The following is a 22,772-nucleotide window of genomic DNA, read 5'->3' as shown; positions in this document are numbered from 1 at the left end:
TCAGTACACTTTGTCCATATGCCACCAGCAGTACATATCTACACCAATCCCATTTGCCCACATATTGAAGTGAATATTTCACTACATCTGTCAGTACCTCCAGTTTAACTCCGTCTTTTTGTGTTTTCCCCTAGCTGTCAGTCTGTAGCTTTGTATTGCCATGTGCTCCTGACCCCACTCCTGCTCTGCTCCGGCCCCTGTATTACTGAGTACTCTGTCTCTCACCTGTTTCTCATTATTACCTGTATTGCTGCCACCTGTGTCTCATTGTGCTCCACCTATCATCTGCCTCTCTGTTTATTGTCAGTGTATTTCAGTCCTGTGTTTTCACCTGTTTGTTACCAGATTGTGTCAATGAGTTTTCCTGAGCTTTTCCAGCATTTGTATCTCTACTCTGTCCATCTGAATATTGACTCTGCCTGTTTCCTGATTCTGGTTGTTGGATTTCTCTGGATGTTTTGATCTCTGCCTGAACTTTGACACCAACTTTGTTTACACCTTGGGATTCGTTACTAAATTAATATCACTGTGTGCACAGTACTGGGTCTGCAATTGGATCCCTGCTCCAGTGTCCTAACAACATCTCCTTTTTGCAAGTCTCAAAGTTTGAAGCCTGTTAAATTTGCAGCAGAGGGCAATGTTTGTGTCTAATCTGCATCAGTACACAGAGTAGAGGTTTCAATCCAGTGTAACAATAAGTGAAGGTCATCCACTGCAATTTTTGCATTGGTCTCCCAGGAGGTCCAAGGAAACACTTCGTCAGTCCCTGGGGATTTATCCACCCTAATTTGCCTCCAGACAGCAACCATCTCCTCCTCTGTAATCTGTATGTGGTGCATAACCTCACTTTCTGAAGTCCACAATCAGTTTTTTAGTCTTACTGACAGTGAGTGCAAGGCTATTACTGTGGCACCACTCAACTAGCTAGTATATCTTGCTTCTGTATGCCGCCTCATCTCCATCTAAGATTTTGCCAACAGTGGGTGTATCATCAGCAAATTTATAGATGGCATTTAATGGATGCCTAGCCATGCAACCATTGGTGTAGAGAGTAGAGCAGTGGGTTAAGCACACATCCCTGCTGAGCACTTTTGCCAGAAACAGCCTGTTCCAATCCACACTTGCCAGATCATTTCTGATACCATCAAAATTGGCCTTTCTCCAATTTAAAATCTCAAGTTGTGGACCAGACCTATCCTTCTCCACAATCATCTTGAAACTAATGGCATTGTGAGCACTAGATGCAAAGTGTTCCCTACACAAACTTCTGTCACTTGCCCTGTCTCATTCCATAATAGGAGATCTAATATCATGTTTTTGCTAGTGGGACTTTTATGTACAATTAAAGAAACTTTCTTGAACATATTTGACAAACTCTATCCCATTCAGTCCTTTTACAGTATGGAAGTCCCAATCAATGCATGGAAAGTTAAAATCACCTACACCTTATGTTTCTTACAACAATCTGCGATTTCTTCACAAGTGTGTTCCTCTAAATCCCTAGGGTTGTTGTGTGGTCAATGATACAGCCCCGTTAACGTGGTCATTTGTTTCCTATTCCTCAGTTCCACGTATATAACCTCTCTAGACAAGCTCTCCAGTCTGTCGTGACTGAGCACTGTCACCCCTTCCCCTTCAATCTCTCCTGCTCTGTCACATCTAAAACAACAGAACCCTGGAACATTGAGCTTCCAGTCCTGCCTCTCCTACAGCCAAGTCTCACTAATGGCTACAATGTCATAATTCCATGTGCTGATCTATGCCCCAACCTATCCACCTTTCCTACAATACTCCTTGCTTTGAAATATACGCAGCTCAAAATATTAGTCTCACCATGCTTGACCTTTCGATTCGATTCCTGACTTCGTACTTATGTAGGCTTAACAACATCTTTCTCCACAGTCATTCCACTATCTGTTCTGATACACTGGTTCTTATCCCCCTGCAGCTCTAGCTTAAACCCCCCTCCTCAAGTTCAGGAGCTAACCATCCCTTCTGTACAGGTCTCATCTTCCCTGAAAGAGAGCCCAATGATCCAAAAATCTGAAGCCCTCCCTTCTACACCAACTCCTTAACCATGTGTTCAACTGTATGATCTTTTTATCTCTGGCCTTCCTAGTTTGTGGCATGGGTAGCAATCCTGAGATCACAACCCCTAACTCTCTGAACTCATTTTGCAGGACCTTATCACCCCTCCTACCTATGTCATGGGTACCAATGTGGACCACAACCTCTGGCTGCTCACCTTCCCACTTAAGAACGCTGAGGACTCGATCTGAGATGCCTTGGACCTTGGCACCTGAAAGGCAACAAACTATCTCGTCCAGAGAACCTCCTTTCTGTTCCCCTAACTATTGAATGCCCTCTCACCACAGCGTGCTTCTTCTCTCCCCCTTTCCTTCTGAGTCACAGAGCCAGACTCAGTGCCAGAGACCTGACCACTGTGCCATTTCTCTGCTAGGTCATCCCTCTCTAACCACCCCCCCACCCCCCAAACTGTATCCAAAGTGGTATTGATTATATCAACTGAGAAAAACAATTAATTTTCTAGTGTGATGAATTTTTATCACAATAGTCTTATTGAAAGGTCATCTCCCTGAAATAGTAATGCTGTTGCTCTTTCCACAGATGCTGGACGTCTTGCCTTCCTCAGATAAATTTGCTCCCAGCTCATCAAGAGTGTAACAAATTCAGATAATATCTGATATTACTTTTAAATTGCTCCTAAATTGGCATTGACATTTAGAGGTGTGACAGGGATGGTTTAATTGGAATTGAGGTATGTGGTATGATAGTTAGTTCTACTGCAGCTGTGATTTAAATGTGATGGTGGGGCAAGGTACACAGGATGACAGTCCACATCAATGTACACTGTACGTTCCTCCACACTGTACCTGGGAGAGCGAAGCACCACACAGGTAGCAGTGGAAGTCAGGATTTAACCCAGATCTCTGGTGCTGTGAAGTTGTGTTATAACATTATGAAGAGATTCAATAAGGTCATTCATCGTCATCATTATGTGCTGTGTCACATGACGAGGGCAGTCATAGTCTTCCATCTATACCATGATTGTTTTTGGCAAATTTTTCTACAGAAGTGGTTTGCCATTGCTGCCTTCTGGGTAGTCTCTTTACAAGATGAGTGACCCACCCATTATCAATACACTTCAGAGATTGTCTGCCTGGTGTCAGTGGTCACATAACCAGGACTTGTGATATGTACCAGCTGCCCAAACAACCAGCCACCACCTGCTCCCGTGGCTTCATATGACCCTGATCAGGGAGCTAAGCAGGTTCTACACCTTGCCCAGGGTGACCTGCAGGCTAGCGGAGGGAAGGAGCGCTTTACACCTCCTTTGGTAGAGACATATCTCTGCCCTGTCACCCAACACGATACTCAATATGGTACATTAAGTAAGGATGCTTCCCAAAGTATTATTCATATTATGCATTATTTTCTTAAAAGTTTTCTACTATATTGTACAATATTGCACACCTATTGATCAGCCCATATGCCAGCTTTCAGCATTCCCATCAATCCCATTCCCAAAGTTCTTTACCCGTAACCTATTCTCTCTCACATGTTCATGAATATCCCCAGATTCTTCTGCCATCCATCTGCAGTCAGGGTCACTTCCTATAATTTACTCCCAATCCATTTTCCCCTAGCATGTGGGAGAAAACTGATGCACCAGATGGAAACCAGATGGTGAAAGGTCTTGATAGAGTGGATGTCAACAGGATGGTTTCTATGATGGGGGAGTCTATGACCAGAAGACACAGCCTCAGAATAGAGAAGTGTCCTTACAGAGCAGAGATGAGGAAGGATATCTTTAGCCAGAGCATGGTGAAACTGGAATTTGTTACCACAGGCAGCTGTGGAGTCCAAGTGTTTATGAATATTTAATGCAGAGGATGATAGATCCTTAATTGGTCAGGGCATGAAGGGATACAGGGAGAAGGCAGGAGAATGGGAAAAGAGGAAAAATGGATCGATCATGACGAAGTGGTGGAGTGGACTTGATTGGCCAAATGACCGAATTCTGCTCCTTATGGTCTTATGGAAACTCATGTGGTCACAGGGAGAACGCATAAACTCTGCAAATTGCACACGAAATCTGAATTGAACTCTGGTCACAGGAACTGTGCAGAAGCAATACTCTTGCTGCTTTACTGCACTGACCAATGGGCGATTAAAAAAGTAGAGTTGGAAGGAATTTCTGATGAGAATGTAAATTCTAATTATTCATTGAGAGAAATTTCCCAGTTTTCATCCCATAGGAAGATGTGCTTTGAAGTTAAAACTCTTCCTGCCTTCGAAACTCTAGAAATGCCCCCAACATTAGAGTTTCTTACCTTGCCAAAAGAAGCTGCCGGGTGCTCCCAAGAGCAGTTTTCCTCCCTAAAACAAGAAGGATTAACTTTTACAAGGTGTAGATGTCTACAGTATGCTGGGAACACAAGAAACTTGTTATTTCATCCACTTGTAACTGAGGCTCTGTAAATCTTTTCCTCTGGTCTTTATTCTGTCAACTTGAAACTGGAACATAAAATAGTATCGTTGAACATAGAGTGCAATTAGTATGGCCATTGTAATGCTGAGTTGTACAAGCACATTCACGAGCTCACTCTAGATTTATCCTGGAATTTTTAACAGGTTCTACAGTTCTGGTGACTTGTGGACGAGTTCTGGCTTAGTAAAATGCTAGTGAACCTTCAAGATTCAAGAATAAAGTTTATTTATCACATGTACATTGAAATATACAGTGAAATGTGTTGCTTGCATCAACAACCAACACACGGGATGGTTGTCGCCACACAGTCCAGCATGTTTACAATGCTTGGCAGAACAACACAGAACACAACAAAACAGTAATAAAACAAGCCCCCTTTGGCACCCAAAACAAGGGGAAACTGCACTCATGGAAAATATGTTCTGCAAAAGCCCTCCCATCTGTCACATCGGTTATGTTTGTAAAATTGTAGATCGCATCACTGGAAAACAAAGATTTTGCTTCCTCAATACCTTTGGATATACCTTATGGATTTAGGACTGCTGATCATGAAAATCACCATGAAATTTCACAAACATGCACCATTTTTTGAAAATGCCTATATTTGTTATTTCAAATAATTATTCAAGTCAATTAAAATGTCGCCCACAATGTAAGCTGAAAAATTTTCTATCTTAGCCAGGCATGCCTGGGCATGCTTAAGCAGGGCAGGTAAGACCATAAGACATGGCAGCAGAATTTGGCCATTTAGCCCATTGAGTTTGCTCTGCCATTCAATCATGGCTGATCCTTTTCTCCCCTCCTCAGCCCCACTCCCCATCCTTCTCCCCGTAACTTTTGACGTCAAGAACCTATCAATCTCTGCCTTAAATACACCCAACGACCTGGTCTCCACAGCTGCCTGTGGTAATAAATTCCACAAATTCACCACCCTCTGGCTAAAGAAATTTTTCACATCTCTGTTTGAAAGTACAACCCTCTATCCTGAGGCTGTGCCCTCTTGTCCTGGACTCCCCTACCATGGGAAATATCCTTTCCACATCTACTCTGTCTGGGCCTTTCAACATTCAAAAGGTTTCAATGAGATCCCCCCTCATCCTTCTGAATTCCAGCAGTACAGACCCAGAGTCATCAAACATTCCTCGTATGATAAATCTTTAATTCCTGGAATCATCCTTGTGAACCTCCTCTGGACCCTCTCCAATGCCAGCACAGCTTTTCTTAGATGAAGAGCCCAGAACTCTTCACAGTACTCAAGGTGAGGTCTCACCAGTGTCTTATAAAGCCTCAGCATCACATCCCTGCTCCTATATTCTAGACCTCTTGAAATGAATGCTAACATGGCATTTGCCTTCCTCACCACCAACTCAACCTGCAAGTTAACATTTAGGTTGTTCTGCACAAGGACTCACAGGTCCCTTTGCATCTTAGATTTTTGATTTTCTCCCTATTTACATGCACATTTATTTCTACTACCAAAGTGCATGTCCATGCAGTTTCCATCATTGTCTTTCATTTGCCACCTTCTTGCCCATTCTCCTAATCTGCCCAAGTCCTTCTGTAATTGCAGAATTGAGTCCCCCAATCGTAGGATTCTGCAGAGAATGGTGTGGACAGCCCAGCACATCTGTAGATGTGAACTTCCCACTATTCAGGACATTTACAGAGACAGGTATGTAAAAAGGACCCAAGTCACCCCAATCGCAAACTGTTCCAGCTGCTACCATCCGGGAAACGGTACCGCAGTATATAAGCCAGGACCAACAGACTCCGGGACAGCTTCTTCCACCAGGCCATCAGATTGATTAATTTACACTGATACAATTGTATTTCTATGCAGTATTGACAGTCCTATTGTACATACTATTTATTACAAATTACAAGTTGCACATTGTATATTTAGACGGAGACGTAACAAAGATTTTTACTCCTCATGCCTGTGAAGAATGTAAGAAATAAGTCAATTCTATTCAATTAAATTCGCCAGCTTACCTGCCCCTCCACCAATCTTTGTAGCATTTAAGAACTTGGCAACAAAGCCATCTATTTCATCATCTAAATCATTTATATACAACATAAAATGAAGCCACCCCAACACTGACCCCTGCAGAACACCACTAGTCACTGGCAGCCAACCAGAAAAGGATCTTTTTATTCCCACTTGCTGCCTCCTACCGATCAGCCAATGCTCTAGCCATGCCCGTAATTTTCCTGTAATACAATGAGCTCTTAACTTGGTAAGCAGGCTCATTTATGGCACCCTGTCAAAGGCCTTCTGAAAGTTCGAATATACAATATCCACTGCATCCCCTTTATCTATCCTCAAAGAATTCTAATACGTTTGCCAGGCAAGATTTTCCCTGAAGGAAACCATGCTGATTTTGTACTATCTTGTCCTGTGTCACCAAGTACTCCATCACCTCATCCTTAACAATTGACTCTAACATCTTCCCAACCACTGATTTTCTGCTGCCCTCTACCTTTCTTAAAGAATGGAGTGACATTTGCAATTTTCCAGTCCTCTGGCACCATGCCAGAGTCCAATGATTTTTGAAAGATCATTGATAACCTCCACAATCTCTTTCCGAACCCTAAGGTGCAGTTTATCTGGTCCGGGTGACTTATGTACCCTTATCTCTTTTAACTTTTTGAGCACCTTCCCCCTTGTAATAGTAACTGCACTCACTTCTCTCCCCTCACACCCTTCGATATCTGGCACGCTGCTAGTGTCTTCCACAGTGAAGACTGATGCAAAATACTCATTTAGTTCATCTGACATCTCTTGTCCACCGTTATTATTTTTCCAGCCTCATTTTCTAGCGGTCCTATATCCACTCTCATCTGTATTTTATTTTTTTTTTACATACTTGAAAAAGCTTTTACTATCCACTTTGATATTGTTTGCCAGCTTGCTTTCATATTTCATCTTTTCCCTCCTAATGATTCTTTTAGTTGCTCTCTGTAGGGTTTTAAAAGCTTCCCAATTTGGTGTTATTGCATGCCCTGTCTTTTGCTTTTACATTAGCTCTGACTTCCCTTGTCACCCTCAGTTGTACTATTTTGCCATTTGAGAATTTCTTTGTTTTTGGAATACATCTATCCTGCACCATCTTCATTTTTCCCAGAAGCTCACACCATTGCAGCTCTGCTGTCATCCCTGCCAAAAGCTCCTTCCAGTTTACTTTGGCCAATTCCTCTCTAATTCCACTGGAATACTGCAACATCAGAATTTACTTTCTCCCTATCACATTTCAAGTTGAACTCAATCATATTGTGATCACTGGCTCCTAAGGGTTCTTTTACCTTAAGCTCCCTAATCACCCACGGTTCATTACGTAACACCTAATCCAGTATAGCTGATCCCTTAGTAGGCTCTAAAAAGCCATCTCATTGGCATTCCACAAATTCACTCTCTTGAGATCCATTCCCAACCTGGGTTCAAGACTGCAGGGATGAAATCTGCAGTCACCAGGCACAAAAATTTCTGTGAAGGAATATTTGAGACAGATGGTTCCCACAATAACTGATGCCAAGATTAAGGAAGGCATTTTTGTTGTTTCACAAATCAAACAGGTCATCAATGACAGGCAATTCGAAGAAGTTGTAATGGGACCAGAGAAAATTGCATTGAAGGATGTTGTTGAAAATTTTCTTGGCAACTACAGAGCATCAAACTACGTACAGCTGGTTGACAACATGCTTCAAGCATACAAAACCATGAAGTGCAACATGTCACTAAAGATTCATTTTCTGCATTCCCATTTAGACTTCTTCCCTGCAAATGTTGCCACTGTCAGTGATGAGCATGGTGAAAGGTTTCACCAGGACATTGCAGTCATGGAGAAATGGTATCAGGGCAACCGGAATCCGTTGATGCTGGCTGATTATTATCGTTGGACACTTATACAAGAAGCTTCAGACACTGAGTACAAATGAAAGTCATCAACAAAATATTTTTAGCTTAGTTGAACTATTAGAAAACATCAGCACTTATGCAATTGAACACATTATATTCAATAAAAGTTAATTTCTTGTTTCTCCAAATTCCTACATGATACAAGTAGTTGAAATTATAATTGTGTTCAGCTTCAAGCAGTCTATCATAAGTTTTTAAAAAATCTGTGGAAGCAACACAGGTGTCCCCCGTTTTTTGAACATTCGCTTTAGAGCACCTCGCTGTTACAATAGACAATAGGTGCAGTAGGCCATTCGGCCCTTCGAGCCAGCACCGCCATTCTCTGTGATCATGGCTGATCATCCACAATCAGTATCCAGTTCCTGCCTTATCCCCATAACCTTTGATTCCACTATCTTTAAGAGCTCTATCCATCTCTTTCTTGAAAGCATCCAGAGACTTGGCCTCCACAGCCTTCTGGGGCAGAGCATTCCATATATCCACCACTCTCTGAGTGAAAAAGATTTTCCTCAACTCCGTTCTAAATGGCCTACCCCTTATTCTTAAACTGTGGCCTCTGGTTCTGGACTCACCCATTAGCTGGAACATGCTTCCTGCCTGCAGCGTGTCCAATCCCTTAATAATCTTATATGGTTCAATAAAATCCCCTCTCAGCCTTCTAAATTCCAGAGTATACAAGCCCAGTCGCTCCAATCTTTCGACATATGACAGTCCCGCCATCCCGGGAATTAACCTTGTGAATCTACGCTGCACTCCCTCAATAGCAAGAATGTCCTTCCTCAAATTTGGAGACCAAAAACTGCACACAGTACTCCAGGTGTGGTCAGGTTACAAAAGACCTACATTAGTTCCCTGTTTTCGCTAACAGAAGGTGTTTTCACTGTTATGAAAAAAGGCAGCGCGCGAAAAAAGGCAGTGCGCTCCCCGAGCAGCCAAGCTCCTCCCCCGGAACTGCATTCTAGCCAGCATTGCTTAAACACGTGCCTGTGAGCATCTGTGCTTTATGTCGATATATTTTGAGCATCCGTTAGCAAGATGAGTTCTAAGGTATTGGAGAAGCCTAAAAGAGTTCATAAGGGTGTTACACTTAGCGTAAAACTAGACATAATTAACCATTTTGATCGTGGTGAACAAAGTAAGGACAAAGTGGGTTTGGCTTGTGGAAGTTGATGAAGATGATGTTGAAGAGGTTTTGGCATCCCCTGACCAAGAACTGATAAATGAAGAGCTGATGCAATTGGAAGAGGAAAGGATAACAATCGAAACCGAATGCAGTAGTGAACGGACCGAAAGTGAAGTCGTCCAGGAACTGAACTTGAAGCAACTGCGTGAGATTTTCACTGCAATTGACAACGCTGCAATGATTGCAGAAAAGTACGACTTTAATTTTGAAAGGATACGTAGCTTTAGGGCATACTTGCAGGATGGTTTGAGTGCTTACAAAGAACTGTATGATAGAAAAATGCGTGAGGCTAGCAGTCAAGCATACTGTCGTTCTTGAAGCCTTCCACGTCAGCCACAGCAGACAACGAATCTCGACCTTTGACATTGAGGCAGATAGACATAGAAGAAGATGACCTGCCTGCCCTGATGGAAACAGACGCTGATGAGATGACATCCCAGTGTCCCACCACCCCGACCTCCGACGACTCAGCCTAACACACCATCAGTGTGCCCGCTGTCTTCCCGATTCTGGTAAGTGATACTACACTGTACATACATTATTTCTACTTGATAAAGGCTGTATATTTTTATGTGTTATTTGGTATGATTTGGCAGCCTCATAACTTAAAGGTTACTGGAGAGAGTGTTTCTGCCAAGAGCGCTTGCGCCGAGTGTTTCTGCCAAGAGTGCTTGCGTGAGATTTTCGCTACGGTGGACAGTGCAATGATTGCAGATAAGTATTTCTACTTTATATAGTCTGTGTATTTATCATATCATTCCTGCTTTTACTATATGTTACTGTTATTTTAGGTTTTATGTGTTATTTGGCATGATTTGGTAGGTTATTTTTTGGGTCTGCAAACGCTCACAAATTTTTCCCATATAAATAAATGGTAATTGCTTCTTCACTTTACGACATTCTGGCTTACGAACCATTTCATACGAATGCTCTACCTTTGGATGGCGGGGGAAACCCGCACTTTGGGAAAAAAAATTGTTGTCCAGTGTATTTTGTCTGTGCACTTAAAAAAAAACCTATGTTTTATTAGTCTTTGTTTAGTTTATTTGGGTTGGGTTGGTTTGCTTGATTTGGAGCAATGCAAGATATGTGGTTTACTGGCCAAATTGTTGTGAGTCTTGTCAAATATAGAAAGTGCAGCAAACCAGCAAAGAGGAGAACATTTTGAAGAGGTAGGAAAGGATGAAACAATGGAGTTCTCTATCATAGTAGCCTGATACATTCTGAAGTTTTTATTCATTTACAAAACTGAAGATTTATGTTAAGGGTGTTGAAGTTTTAATTTACTAAGACTCTATGACTTTGGTGAGAATAGCAACATACTGTGATTTTTTAACCACAGGGTCTGCAGAGTTCAGAAACAGACACAGTGTCAGAATACAAGGTGCTTCAGTTGGAACAAATATCACAAGAAACGTCTTCACCCCAAGGTGATGAACACATAGAATTCCTAATCATAGCTGTCTGTGAAGGTCAAGTGATTAAATATAATCAAGTAGGCAGTAAGTATAATTCTTAATGTACCATGGTCAGTGGGGTGTGAGGTGAAGGTGGGGAACAGAGCACTGAAATTTATTACCAGCCGCATGGAGAGTGTGATTCTGGTGAATTGTGGAGCAGAACCGAAGGTTTGTTAGGCCAACTCTTGGTCTATTTTCTTTATTCCCCCACTTTCCAATGTTCAGTGAGGCGTAACTCACAGAATTTCATGGGATATGCAGGAGTGACTGCTCCTTGAATATCTCCTTGGTACAACCCAAAATGATTGTGTGGATGTACAATACATTTATATCAAATTCCTTTTGTTCCCATCTTTAATAGTGATTTTGGTCAATTTAGTAAGCTAGTCAACATTTCTCTTTCAAGTAGAGGCGAGTGGAATCTGTTACAGCTTTGCAGCTCATATTCATTTTCAAACTGATGTGTCAATCCCCCAGAAACAAGAAAGTGATTTCAAGAATGGGAAATGGAAGTAATGTTGAGGGGTAGATAAATACAGCATGAGCTTTTTACCTTTGTGAGCTCACTGCTCCACCCTGCTTCGCAAAAACGTTGATCAGGGGCTGAGAAATAAAGACAGTTGCAATTAATCATTTAGCATAGAATGCACAATTCCAGATGACATATATTTACAAAGGAATTAGGTTTGATTGATCTGCTACCCCTTAAGTGATTCTTGAATCCCCTCAAGCAAATGCTCAAGGTGCAAACTGTAACCAATATAACTAGAGATTTTAATAACTGCCTCCAACCCCAGACCTTTAGATGCAACTCAAATCTTCAATGATTCTATCTGAGAGAAAAGTTACCAGTAAACTCAATAACAAATTAACCGTCCCTATCTGATGACCTTCTCATTCATTCCCCAACAATAGGAGTCTGGGATTTTACCTCTTAATCTCCCTACATATTAACTGTGACTCTTCCATTCTAGCTCTTCGGTTTTTGAGTCATCGAGAGATATGAAACAAAAACAGTGTTTTTGGCCCATCCCATCCATACAAATCATCAACCACCATTTTTACTAATCTTACATTAATCCATTTTCAAAAATTTTCCCAGCATTCTCATTAATTCTACCCCAGCTTCCACTACTTACCCACATACTGGTTAATTTACAAACCCACACATCTTTGAGATGTGAGAGGAAAGCAGAACAATTGGAGGACATCTAATGGTCACAGGGGAATATATTGGCCCTGCTTATTAATTTCACTCTTCTGATTTTTTGTTTTCTGTTTTCAATAATTCTCTTTCCACTCTATTTTATTGTTTCATCTCTGTTGTTGAATCTCCATTTCCCACCCTATTTGCACCCTTCCCCTCCTCCACCCCCTCCCTCTGTTCCTCAGCCTCCTCTGAGTTCTCATCTCCTGCTACTTGGTACACTGGAAGCCCACTGCCATCACAATTGACCACAGACAGGTTTGCAGACATCACAAGTGCTTAATCTATGTATTTCATGCCCATTGCATAATGCAATTCAATCTAACTAGGTGTGCTCCAATAATAACTGGACTGAAATAGGGATCCCCCACGCAGAACGAAGCTTTATATGAAGCTTTATAAGTATTAGAAGGCTTCAGTTTTATGAACGTTCTGAAATCAGTGTATTTTATGTTGTACATTCTCTTACCACCATGTTTTATCTGCATTTCCAAAACATTGGAGCGGCAGGGAGAATATTCTGCGTAGGTGCTGAAATTCTTGGATGCTACCAGGCATGAGCCCACTGGTGTAATCCCACTAGTGAGGTTCTCATGGGAGGTTGATTTCACAAACTTCCAGCGATACATTGGGGCACAGGCCTGCAGAGTGAGCACACATTGACTGAATGGAGATTTGGAAGACAGCATGAACGGCGCAGATTGATCAAATCATTTATCAAATTAGTTTTCTGTAAGAGCATTGCAATGATGTTGTCCACATATATTTTCTTTTGTTCATAGGCTATGCAGGTTTATCTACTGCCTGTCCCCAATTAACCAAGAAAACAATTGAATGGATTTTGTACCACAACTGCTGATTCTTTCTTCCTATGACAGTGGGAGCAAGAACATTTCAGGACTTGACCTTCGATCAGTGCTAACGTTAAGCTTAGTTGCATGGACCCTGATGTAGCATTCTTTCAGAGGCCGCTTTAGAAGAATGAGAGCCAAGCGAATGTGGGGGAGTCTAGGACAAGAGCGCACCGCCTCAGGATAGAAGGGAGTCCATTTAAAACAGAGATGCAGAGAAATTTCTTTAGCCAGAGGGTGGTGAATTTCTGGAATTTGTTATCACAGTCAGCTGTGGAGGCCAGGCCATTGGGTGTATTTAAGGCAAAGCTTAATAGGTTCTTGTCTGGACACAAGGATGATTCTGGGAATAAAAGGGTTAGCATATAAGGAGCGTTTGGCAACTTTGAGCCTATATTCACTACAATTTAGAAAAATACATGGGGATCTCATTGAAACCTATTGAATGTTGAAAGGACGAAATAAGGTGGATGTGGAGAGGATGTTTCCTCTAGTGAGGGTATCCAGAACTAGAGGGCACAGCCTCAAAATTGAGGGGCGACCTTTTAGAACAGAAGTAAGGAGGATTTTTTTAGCCAAAGGGTGGTGAATCTATGGAATGCTCTGCCACAGACAGAGACGGAGGCCAAATCTGTGGGTATATTCAAAGTGGGAATCAATAGATTCCTCATTGATCAGGCCATCGAAGGATGTGGCGAAAAGGCAGGCGTATTGGGTTGAGTGGGATCCAGGATCACCCATGATGAAATGGCGGAGTGAACTTGATAGGCTAAATGGCCTCACTCTGCCCCTTTGTTTAGTGGGAGCAGGTGCTGGATGGTCATGTGAGAGCTGGTGCACATCACAAGTCCTGGTTATGTGACCACTGACACCAGGCAGACAATCTCTGAAGAGTGTTGGTAATGGCAGAGGTCACCTATCTTGTAAAGACGCTGCCAAGAAGGTGGTAATTGTGTCCTGTGGGAGGCGTGCCTTATTCTGATTGTTGAAAATCACTTCCAGCGTGATTGGTTAGTTTAGAAACTGCAGCTGCTTTTCCCATTTGATAGCTGTCTAGTGTCCAATTTCAAACATCCTGGGTATATAGAGAGCATGTGTGGGAGGATCTCTCTTTCCCTTTGTTTAAGCCAAGCGGTGCACAAGACCATTGGGAAGGTATGCTCTGTATGCACTTTGAACTAAGGTTGTTTGTTAAATGTACATATGTTTATTGAGTATTCAGCCTGGTAGTATCTGTAACTTGGGGAACATGAATGTCTGGTTGAATTTTTACTGTTTGCAAATAAATGATTAATATGCCCATTCACAGGGAGTGTTTTCAGTCTCACTTGCTAGACCCACAAACCTGATTTAACATTACAAATAGCAAACCACTTTTGCAGAAAAATTTGCCAAGAACAGTTAGGTTCATGGATAAGACCATGATCGCTCATATCATAAAACATGGCACATAATGATAATGACATTCAATTCACCACATTTACACATGAGAAAATATTAAACTAGACTGAAAAAAAATAAACATTACCAGTGGCTGAAAGAAAGTTCATACTCCAACCAATTTATTCCCTTGTAAATATGATAATCAAAGTTTCACTCATGCAAAATCAGAACAACAAGATTAAAACAGAAAATTCATTTTCTGTGATGTTCATGCCTTTCTCCTGAGTTGATTTTTGTACTGGATTTATGCTCAAACACATCTGTTCTTGGGCTCAAATGTGCAGGAAGTTCCACTCTGCCATCAGCATTCAGATTTATATCAGATAAACTAACCACAATTGTTTCCTTGTGTGCTTTGACCGTTGCTCCAAACCATTGGTTGGATTTATCTTCTATCAGAATATCAAATAGGTGATTAATGTATCGGTCACCTGCAGGAAAATAAATCAAGCTATTTAAGCACTGCATCAGTGTTAATAGACAAAAAAACAATTAATTTAACCACAAAATAAATATTAAATAATTACATCCCCTACCAGACTTTATATCCACCCTGATCCTGATCATGTTTCTCTCCAGTACTTCTTAGTTATTTCTATTTTCCCTTCTATAGATCCAGAATTTTACTATTCAATGGACTAAATAAATACTTTCCAAAGAGATTCGCAAGGCCATTTGGTGATGGAGGATATCACAATAAAGCTCAAGCCAGAAAACTCAAACATCTCAACACAGAAAGGGAGTGAATGAGTAGAGGCATGGCGGTGGGGGCGGGCTTGTGGTTTCTAAGAAGCTAAGTAGACCAACAAATAATATTCAGAAGAGTAGCAGAGACATGGGTTCTCCTGATTAGTTGGTTTCAACCACTACCACTGAAAACAGATTATCTGGCCATTAAGAATAGAAAACAGCAATGGAAAATGGAATGCAAAACAGCGATACAAAGAGAAAGCAAAATTTTGGACAAGTGTTTCATGAGTGGGTAAAATCCAATGTTAGTAATGTTGACTAATTGTTATACATTGGAAAGGAGGAGGCCATTTTGCCCCTTGAGCATCTTCTGCCATTCCTAATTACCGTTAATGTCTATCATGATCTATGCCTATCATTTCAATATATCCCTTGATAACCCTGTTAACAAATAACCTATCATATGCAAATTTGAAAATTCCAAATCAGAATCTGGTTTAATATCACTGGCATATGTCATGAATTTTTTTTGTTTTGTGGCAGCAGTACAATGTAATACATGATAATAAAAGGTATAAATTACAATAAGCATACAGGGTGTAAATTAAATAAGTAGTGCGAAGAGAGGGAAAAGTACTGATGTAGTGTTTATGGGTTCATTGTCTTCAGAAACCTGATAACAGAGGAGAAGAAATTGTTTCCAATTCATTGATTAGATTAGATTAGATTCAACTTTATTGTCATTGTGCTGAGTACAGATACAAAGCCAATGAAATGCATTTAGCGTCTGACCAGAAATGCAAAGAATAGTGTTATTTACAAAATAACTGTAAATAAAAAGTGCTCAAGCACACAAATATAAAAGTACTGAGACAGTACAATATGGGTGCAATACTGCTTAGCGCTGTGATGTGAGGTTCAGCAGGGTCACAGCCTCAGGGAAGAAGCTCTTCCTGTGCCTGCTGGTGAGGGAGCAGAGGCTCCTGTAGCGCCTTCCAGATGGGAGGAGAGTAAAAAGTCCATGGTTAGGGTGAGATGCATCCCTGATAATGCTTTTCGCCCTGCCCAGGCAGCGTCTATGGTAGATGTTCTCAATGGTGAGCAATTGGGTGCCGATAATCCACAGGGCAGTTTTCACCACACGCTGGAGTGCTTTGCGATCCGATATGGGAGAACTTCAGGCTCCTGTACCTCCTCCTTGACGGTAGCAATGAGAAGAGGGCATGTCCTGGGTGATGGGGTCCTTAATGATGGATGCTACCTTTTTGAGGCATTGCTGTCTGAGGGTGTCCCCGATGCTGGGAAGGCTAGTGCCCATGACGGAGCTGGCTGAGTTTACAACTCTGTGCAGCTTTTTCTGATCCTGTGCACTGGCCCCTCCACACCAGACACTGATGCAATCAGTTAGAATGCTTTCTATGGTACATCTGTAGAAACTTGAGAGTGTCTTTGGTGACACACCAAGTCTCCTCAGACTCCCAATGAAATATAGTCGCCGTCAGCCTTCTTTGTAATTGTATCAATATGTTAGTCCCAGGAGATGTTCAAGCACCTGGGAGCTTGAAGCTGCTCACAGTTCCACAGCTGATCCCTTGATGTGTACTGGTGTGTGTTCCCTCTACTTACTCTTCCTGAAGTTCACACTCAATTCTGACATTGACTGCAAGGTTGTTTCTTTGACACCACTTAACCTGCTGATCTTTCTCAGTCCTGTATACCTTCTCATCACCATCTGAAATTCTGTCAACAATAGTAGTGTCATTGGCAAATTTATGGATGGTGTTTGAGCTGTGTCTAGCCACACAATCCTGGTTATAGAGAGTAGAGCAGTGGGCTGAGCACACACCCCTGAGGTGGCTAGTATTGGTTGTCAATGAGAAGGAGATGTTATTTTCAATCCACACAGATTGTTGTCTCCCAGTGAAGAAGGATCCAAAGTCTCTAAAGCTTCCACATCCTTCCTACGATGAGGCGGCCAGAAGTAAACACAATACTCCAATCTGAAGGAAGGTGCCTCTGACAGTGCAGCACTCCTTCAGCAATTAATTGAAGTAAGAATTAAGATTATCTGCTCAACTCTTTGGATTTTGGCTCAGAGACAGGACTATTACCAACTAAATCATGTTGAAATCTGTTAAGCCATCTTAAATGTTCACTTTCCTCACACATCATTCTTCTATTTTTGACTTAAAATGTCTTGTTTCCTGGAAACTCAAAACTTTCTCCTTCTTCTTTGTAAAGCTAGCTCTGGTATCACCTAAATAGTCCCCCTGCATTCACCTCCCATTTCTATTCCTTTCAGTTCTGGTCATGTATGCAGCTTAAACCTTTACTTCACCATCCTCTTTTACTCTGTGAACTATGATGTGAAACCCCTCTCAACCCACTCTCCTGCCTTCTTCCCGTATCCTTTGACATACTTACTAATCAAGAACCTACCAAACTCCATTTTAAATACACTAAATGACTTGGCCTCCACAGCCAGCTGAGGTCATGAATTCCACAGATTCACCACCCTCTGGCGAAAGGAATTCCTCATCTCTATTCTAACCGGATGTCCCTTTATTCTGAGACTGTGCCCTCTGGTCCTAGTTTCTCCCACTATTAGAAACATCCTCTCCACATCCACTCTATCTGTGCCCTCTGGTCCTAGTTTCTTCCACTATTGGAAACATCCTCTCCACATCCACTCTATCTGTGCCCTCTGGTCCTAGATCCTCCCACTATTGGAAACATCCTCTCCACATCCACTCTATCTGTGCGCTCTGGTCTTAGATTCTCCCACTATTGGAAACATCCTCTCCACATCCACTCTACCGTCTATCACTGAGTCAGTGTGTTAAGAAGAAGAGCTCAAGCAGGAGAGGGAAGAATGGCCTATGCATTGAGTTGGAAACATCAGATATGAACTAACTGTCCAGAAGTTGCATTGATAGATAGATAGATATACTTTATTAATCCAGAGGGAAATTTGGTTTCGTTATAGCCGCACCAACCAAGAATAGAGCATAAATATAGCAATACAAAAAACCCCAACAATCAAGCACCAAAATACAAACTATGCCAGATGGAAAATAAGTCCAGGACCAGTCTATTGGCTCAGGGTGTCTGACCCTCCACTGGAGGAGCTGCATGTTCGATGGCCACAGGCAGGAACGACCTCCCGTGCTGCCAAGTGTTGTATCACAGAGGAATGTGGCCGAAGTCCAACAGTAAAAAGTTCAGTATCCAGTCTGAAAACATGTTCCTCAATCGTAATATACCCCGGATTACACCATCCGTTGTTAGCCAGATCAGTAAGCACCCAACTCCTTTACGCTTACTGCTCTCTGTGCACTTCCGGTCAGCAAAGATTGGCATAATTGTTGGGGTAAAGAGCAAGGAAATAACATGCAGCAACTTTGGGTGTGATAATGCATCGGAATACAAGATCCTGCATATTTGTGTTAAGAAAGGAGTTATGGTTTTTTTTTAATTTTATTTTTATTTCGATAAGGTATTCACAAGTTTTATGCAAACTTTTTTTTAACATAAAACCTTTTCCATTTTTATATATGTATAAATCTATATATATATTTATACATTCACAAGTACACACAGATAATATTAAAAGAAAAATAATAAAAAAAGAAAAATGTTTTAAAAGGGGCATAACAAAGTAGGTAACATGGTGGGAATACAAAAGAATATATAATTAGGTACTTAAATATTTATGCACAATTGTAATTCCACACTATTAAACTAAATAATGATAGTTGTTAAAAAAATAGTAATAATAGTGGTTAACTAATAATTTCCATGCATCTCTTCTGGTCCATGTCTTTCTAGTCCACAATATTGTGTGTAACCCTATGTAACTTCCAGCGTAGGTGTTTGTATCCTGACATGTTCATGTTTGCTCCTACCACAGACATACTTATCCAATCCCTGTGTACTTATTTACTTCATTTTATTATTTTTTTCCCCCAAATCCTTTTCTTTACCTGTGTTAATTCCACGTTTTCCAGAAATAGAACAGTGAACATTCAAACCAAGGGAGCTTACGTTAACACTATTACTATGTTGATGAGGAAAGCAGTATAAACCTTAAGGAGAGTCATCTAAGTCTGCTCCCATTGGGGTTATAAATTCAATCCATTTATTCCAAATTTGGTAAAATTTTTCTTTTTGAATTCTCAGAGAGTAAGCCATCTTTTCCATTTTAAATATTTCCAAAATAATTTCATACCAATCTTCTAATGTAGGTGATGTTGGATTTAGCCACTTTCTGGTGATTGATTTCTTACTTGCCACTAAAAGGGCCTGCAGCAGCTTTATATCTTTCTTCTGTTCCAAAAACAATACATGCCCCAAGTAGAGAGTCTTAAATACCTTAACTAATGCTCTGTGAATACCTTTCCAATATAAACTTAATTTAGGGCAATCCCAAAAAATATGGAAACGTCTTGCCTCCTTGGAGCCACACCTTCTCCAACACGCCATGTTTGTGTCTTTATATTTTTCCTGGTATGGGGTCTTGAAGTATCTTATAATATTTTTCCAACAATGTTCTCTCCAAATCAAAGAGTTAGTCGAAGACCATTGAAAGCTGCAGATTTTCCCCCAAGCCGCCTCTGAAAGTACCAACCCCGCTTCTTTCTCCCACTTCTCCTTAATATACAAGGTGTTTTCATTTTTGGCATGAGAGAGGGCATTATGTAATTGAGAAAATGATTTACTTGGTGTTAAGCTGCAAGCCGATCTCAGAATCTTGAAAAATTCTAATTCTGCTGTTGAAAAGTCTGTATGTCTACAATTCTGGTTAAAGTAGTGTCATACTTGAAGGTACATAAAAAAGTCATTGTGTTCTAGGCTGTGTTTGTCCTGCAGGGATTGAAAACTTTGTATTGCACTTTTGTGTGAATGAGAGGTAGATTGTAAGACCTTTCTTCATGCATAGTTCAAATCTTTTATCTCCTCTGCTGGGAAGGAATTCGGTATCATAAGCACAGCATATGAAAAGTTTTAACATGTAGATTCCACATGAATTAGCCACCTTCTGCTATACTTTTAGTGTGAGATTTATCCAGCTGTTTTTAATCTTTTCCAATTGGACCATCAATCCTTTGTCTGCAATTGAGGCCTGTAGAGGAAAACTGTCAATCAATCCAAATTCTATTTCCTTCCATCTAGCCTTATATTCCCTATTACACCAATATAACAGAGGAGTTATCTGTGAAGCATGAAAATAGTTTCAAGCAAGGAAGTGCCATACTTCCTCCTTCCTTTCCAAACTATAAGGTGTTAAAATCAGATTCTAGGTTCCTTTCCTTGCCAGATAAAGCAGGAAATCCATTTGTCCCATTCCCTAAATTGATTAACATCTACCTCCACAGGTAAAGTCCAGAAAAAGTAAAGTAACCAAGGGAGAATATTCATTTTTATGGTATTTATCCTTGAATTTAGACTTAAAAAGGGGATAAGATTCTATCTATGTTTATCTGCTTTTATCTCTGAAATTAATAGTCCATGATCTACCTGTGACAATGTTGAAAGATCTTTTGGCAGGGTTATTCCTAAATGTTTTAATGATTTAGCTTCCTACTTAAGATCATATGTATCCTGCAGTTTTTTGGATGCTGTATAATTTAGGGACATAACCTGTGTTTTCTTTACATTAATTTTATAACCTGATATTTTCCTGAACTCATCCAACAGTGTAAGCAATCCTATTAATGATTTTTCTGGCTCACTCATAGACTAAGATGTCATCTGTGAATAATGCCACCTTTTCAATCCCTGCCAGCTTGATGCCTTTTACTATTTCACTGTTTTATTAGTTGGGGCAAGAGGTTCAATGTATAGTGCAAAGAGGAGATGGGAAATTGGGCATTCCTGTCTAGTTCCTCTCTCCAAAATAAAAGAGTCAAAGAGGTCCCCATTTATCTTAATTCAAGCTGTAGGGCTGTCATATAAAATCTGGATTACTTTAATAAACTTTTCTTGAAAGCAAAATCTTTCTAACACTTTGTATAGGAAGACCCATCCAACTGAATCAAAAGCTTTCTCAGCATCTAATCCCACTACCATTGTCTCTGTCCTATTATTAGTAACCTGTTCTAGTATGTGTGAACTCCTCCTTATGTTGTCCTGAGTTTGTCTTTGCTGAATGAATCCAGTCTGGTTTAAGTGGATGAGGCCAGGTAGAAGCTTTTCCAGTCTACGAGCTAACATAGATGTAAATAATTTATAATCCAAATTAAGGACACTGACTGGCCGGTAATTACCACATTCTAGTTTATCTCAGTTATTCCTAAAATAAAGGTAATCGCCTCTCTCCAGGAAGGTGGAATTTCTCTCTGCAAGATCCAATTAAAGGTGTTAAGTAATAATGGAGCTAACTGTGACTTCAGCGATTTGTACCACTCTGAGGTAAAACCATTAGAACCTGGAGACTTTCCGCCCTTTAATCTAGAGATGGCCACGTTCAGTTCTTTGGCAGTTAGTGGTTCTAATGGGCATTCATTTTGTAAATCTGTGAGCTTGGGTAGTTCTAAAGAATTCAGGAAAGTGTCTATATGGGACTCATTGGAGACCCGGGGTTAAGAGTACAGCTCTCGATAGTATGTTATATGTTTCAAAACTCTCTTGAATTTTCCCCATTGTACTTCCACAAGCTTTGTTTTTGGATTCTTTATTTTATGAATTGTATTGTCTGCTTGTTGTTTACATAACTTACATGCTAATACTCTAGTTGATTTACCTCCTACTTCATAATTCTTTTGTCTCAGGTAAAGAAAATTTCTGAGTCTCCAAAGTGTAAATATCATTAATTTCACTTTGCAATTTCTCAATTTCCTGTTTTAAATTAGAATTAATTTTGTTGCCATCTACAACTTGAAGTTGTTTTAATTTTCCTTGAAGGTCTGTTGATTTTTGTGCTTTGAATTTTTTCATGCGGGTAGTAATGGAAATAATTTTTCCTCTCAGTACAGCTTTCAATGTATTCCGTAAGATCACTGGTGATGTTTCTCCTGTGTCATTAAGGTTTAGGTATTCTTTGATTTCTCCCCTTAATCTCTCCATTACTTTCGGGTTATTGAGTATATGTGAATTTAACCTCCATAGTGTTTTCCTCATTTTCCTTTCCAGAATTTGAGACAGAGATTGGGCTATGGTCCGACAGATCAATTTCTGCAATGTTACACTCTTTTATCCCAAATCTATCCATGTTAAATATAAAAAAAGTCTATCCTTGAATAAACTGAATGAGGGGAAAAGTAATGTGTATAGTCTTTACTAGTGGGGTGTAATTCCCTCCACACATCTATTATCTCCAACTCCTCCATCAATGATTTCACTTTCCGAGTCAGAGGTTTGTTCTGAATAACTGATCCTGAAGAATCTAATAGTAAAATCCCCTCCGCAGATTACTACCCCTTGAGAGTTGGCCATTAGGTTAAAAATGTGTCTATAGAATGACCATTCAGAACCTGGTGGAGCATAAACTTTCAACAATGTTATTTCAGT

At 40.6% G+C, this 22,772-nt stretch overlaps 1 protein-coding gene across 1 annotated transcript in view; it reads right to left on the bottom strand.

Annotated features, from left to right (window-relative positions):
- Positions 1-22,772, bottom strand: part of LOC134340479 (integrin alpha-8-like) — a 148,476-nt gene that overhangs the window by 106,851 nt on the left and 18,853 nt on the right. The window contains exons 3-6 of the mRNA XM_063037790.1: positions 14,907-15,004; positions 12,749-12,920; positions 11,626-11,675; positions 4,356-4,401 (exon numbers count right to left, since the gene is read on the bottom strand). Coding sequence (XP_062893860.1) covers positions 4,356-4,401; positions 11,626-11,675; positions 12,749-12,920; positions 14,907-15,004 — 366 coding nt within the window. The remainder of the gene's footprint in view (positions 1-4,355; positions 4,402-11,625; positions 11,676-12,748; positions 12,921-14,906; positions 15,005-22,772) is intronic.

This window comes from Mobula hypostoma, chromosome X1 (genome assembly GCF_963921235.1).
Source record: "Mobula hypostoma chromosome X1, sMobHyp1.1, whole genome shotgun sequence".
Taxonomy (NCBI): Eukaryota; Metazoa; Chordata; class Chondrichthyes; order Myliobatiformes; family Myliobatidae; genus Mobula; species Mobula hypostoma.
Note: the sequence above shows the minus strand (reverse complement) of the source record. Positions and strands in the feature narration are given on the sequence as shown.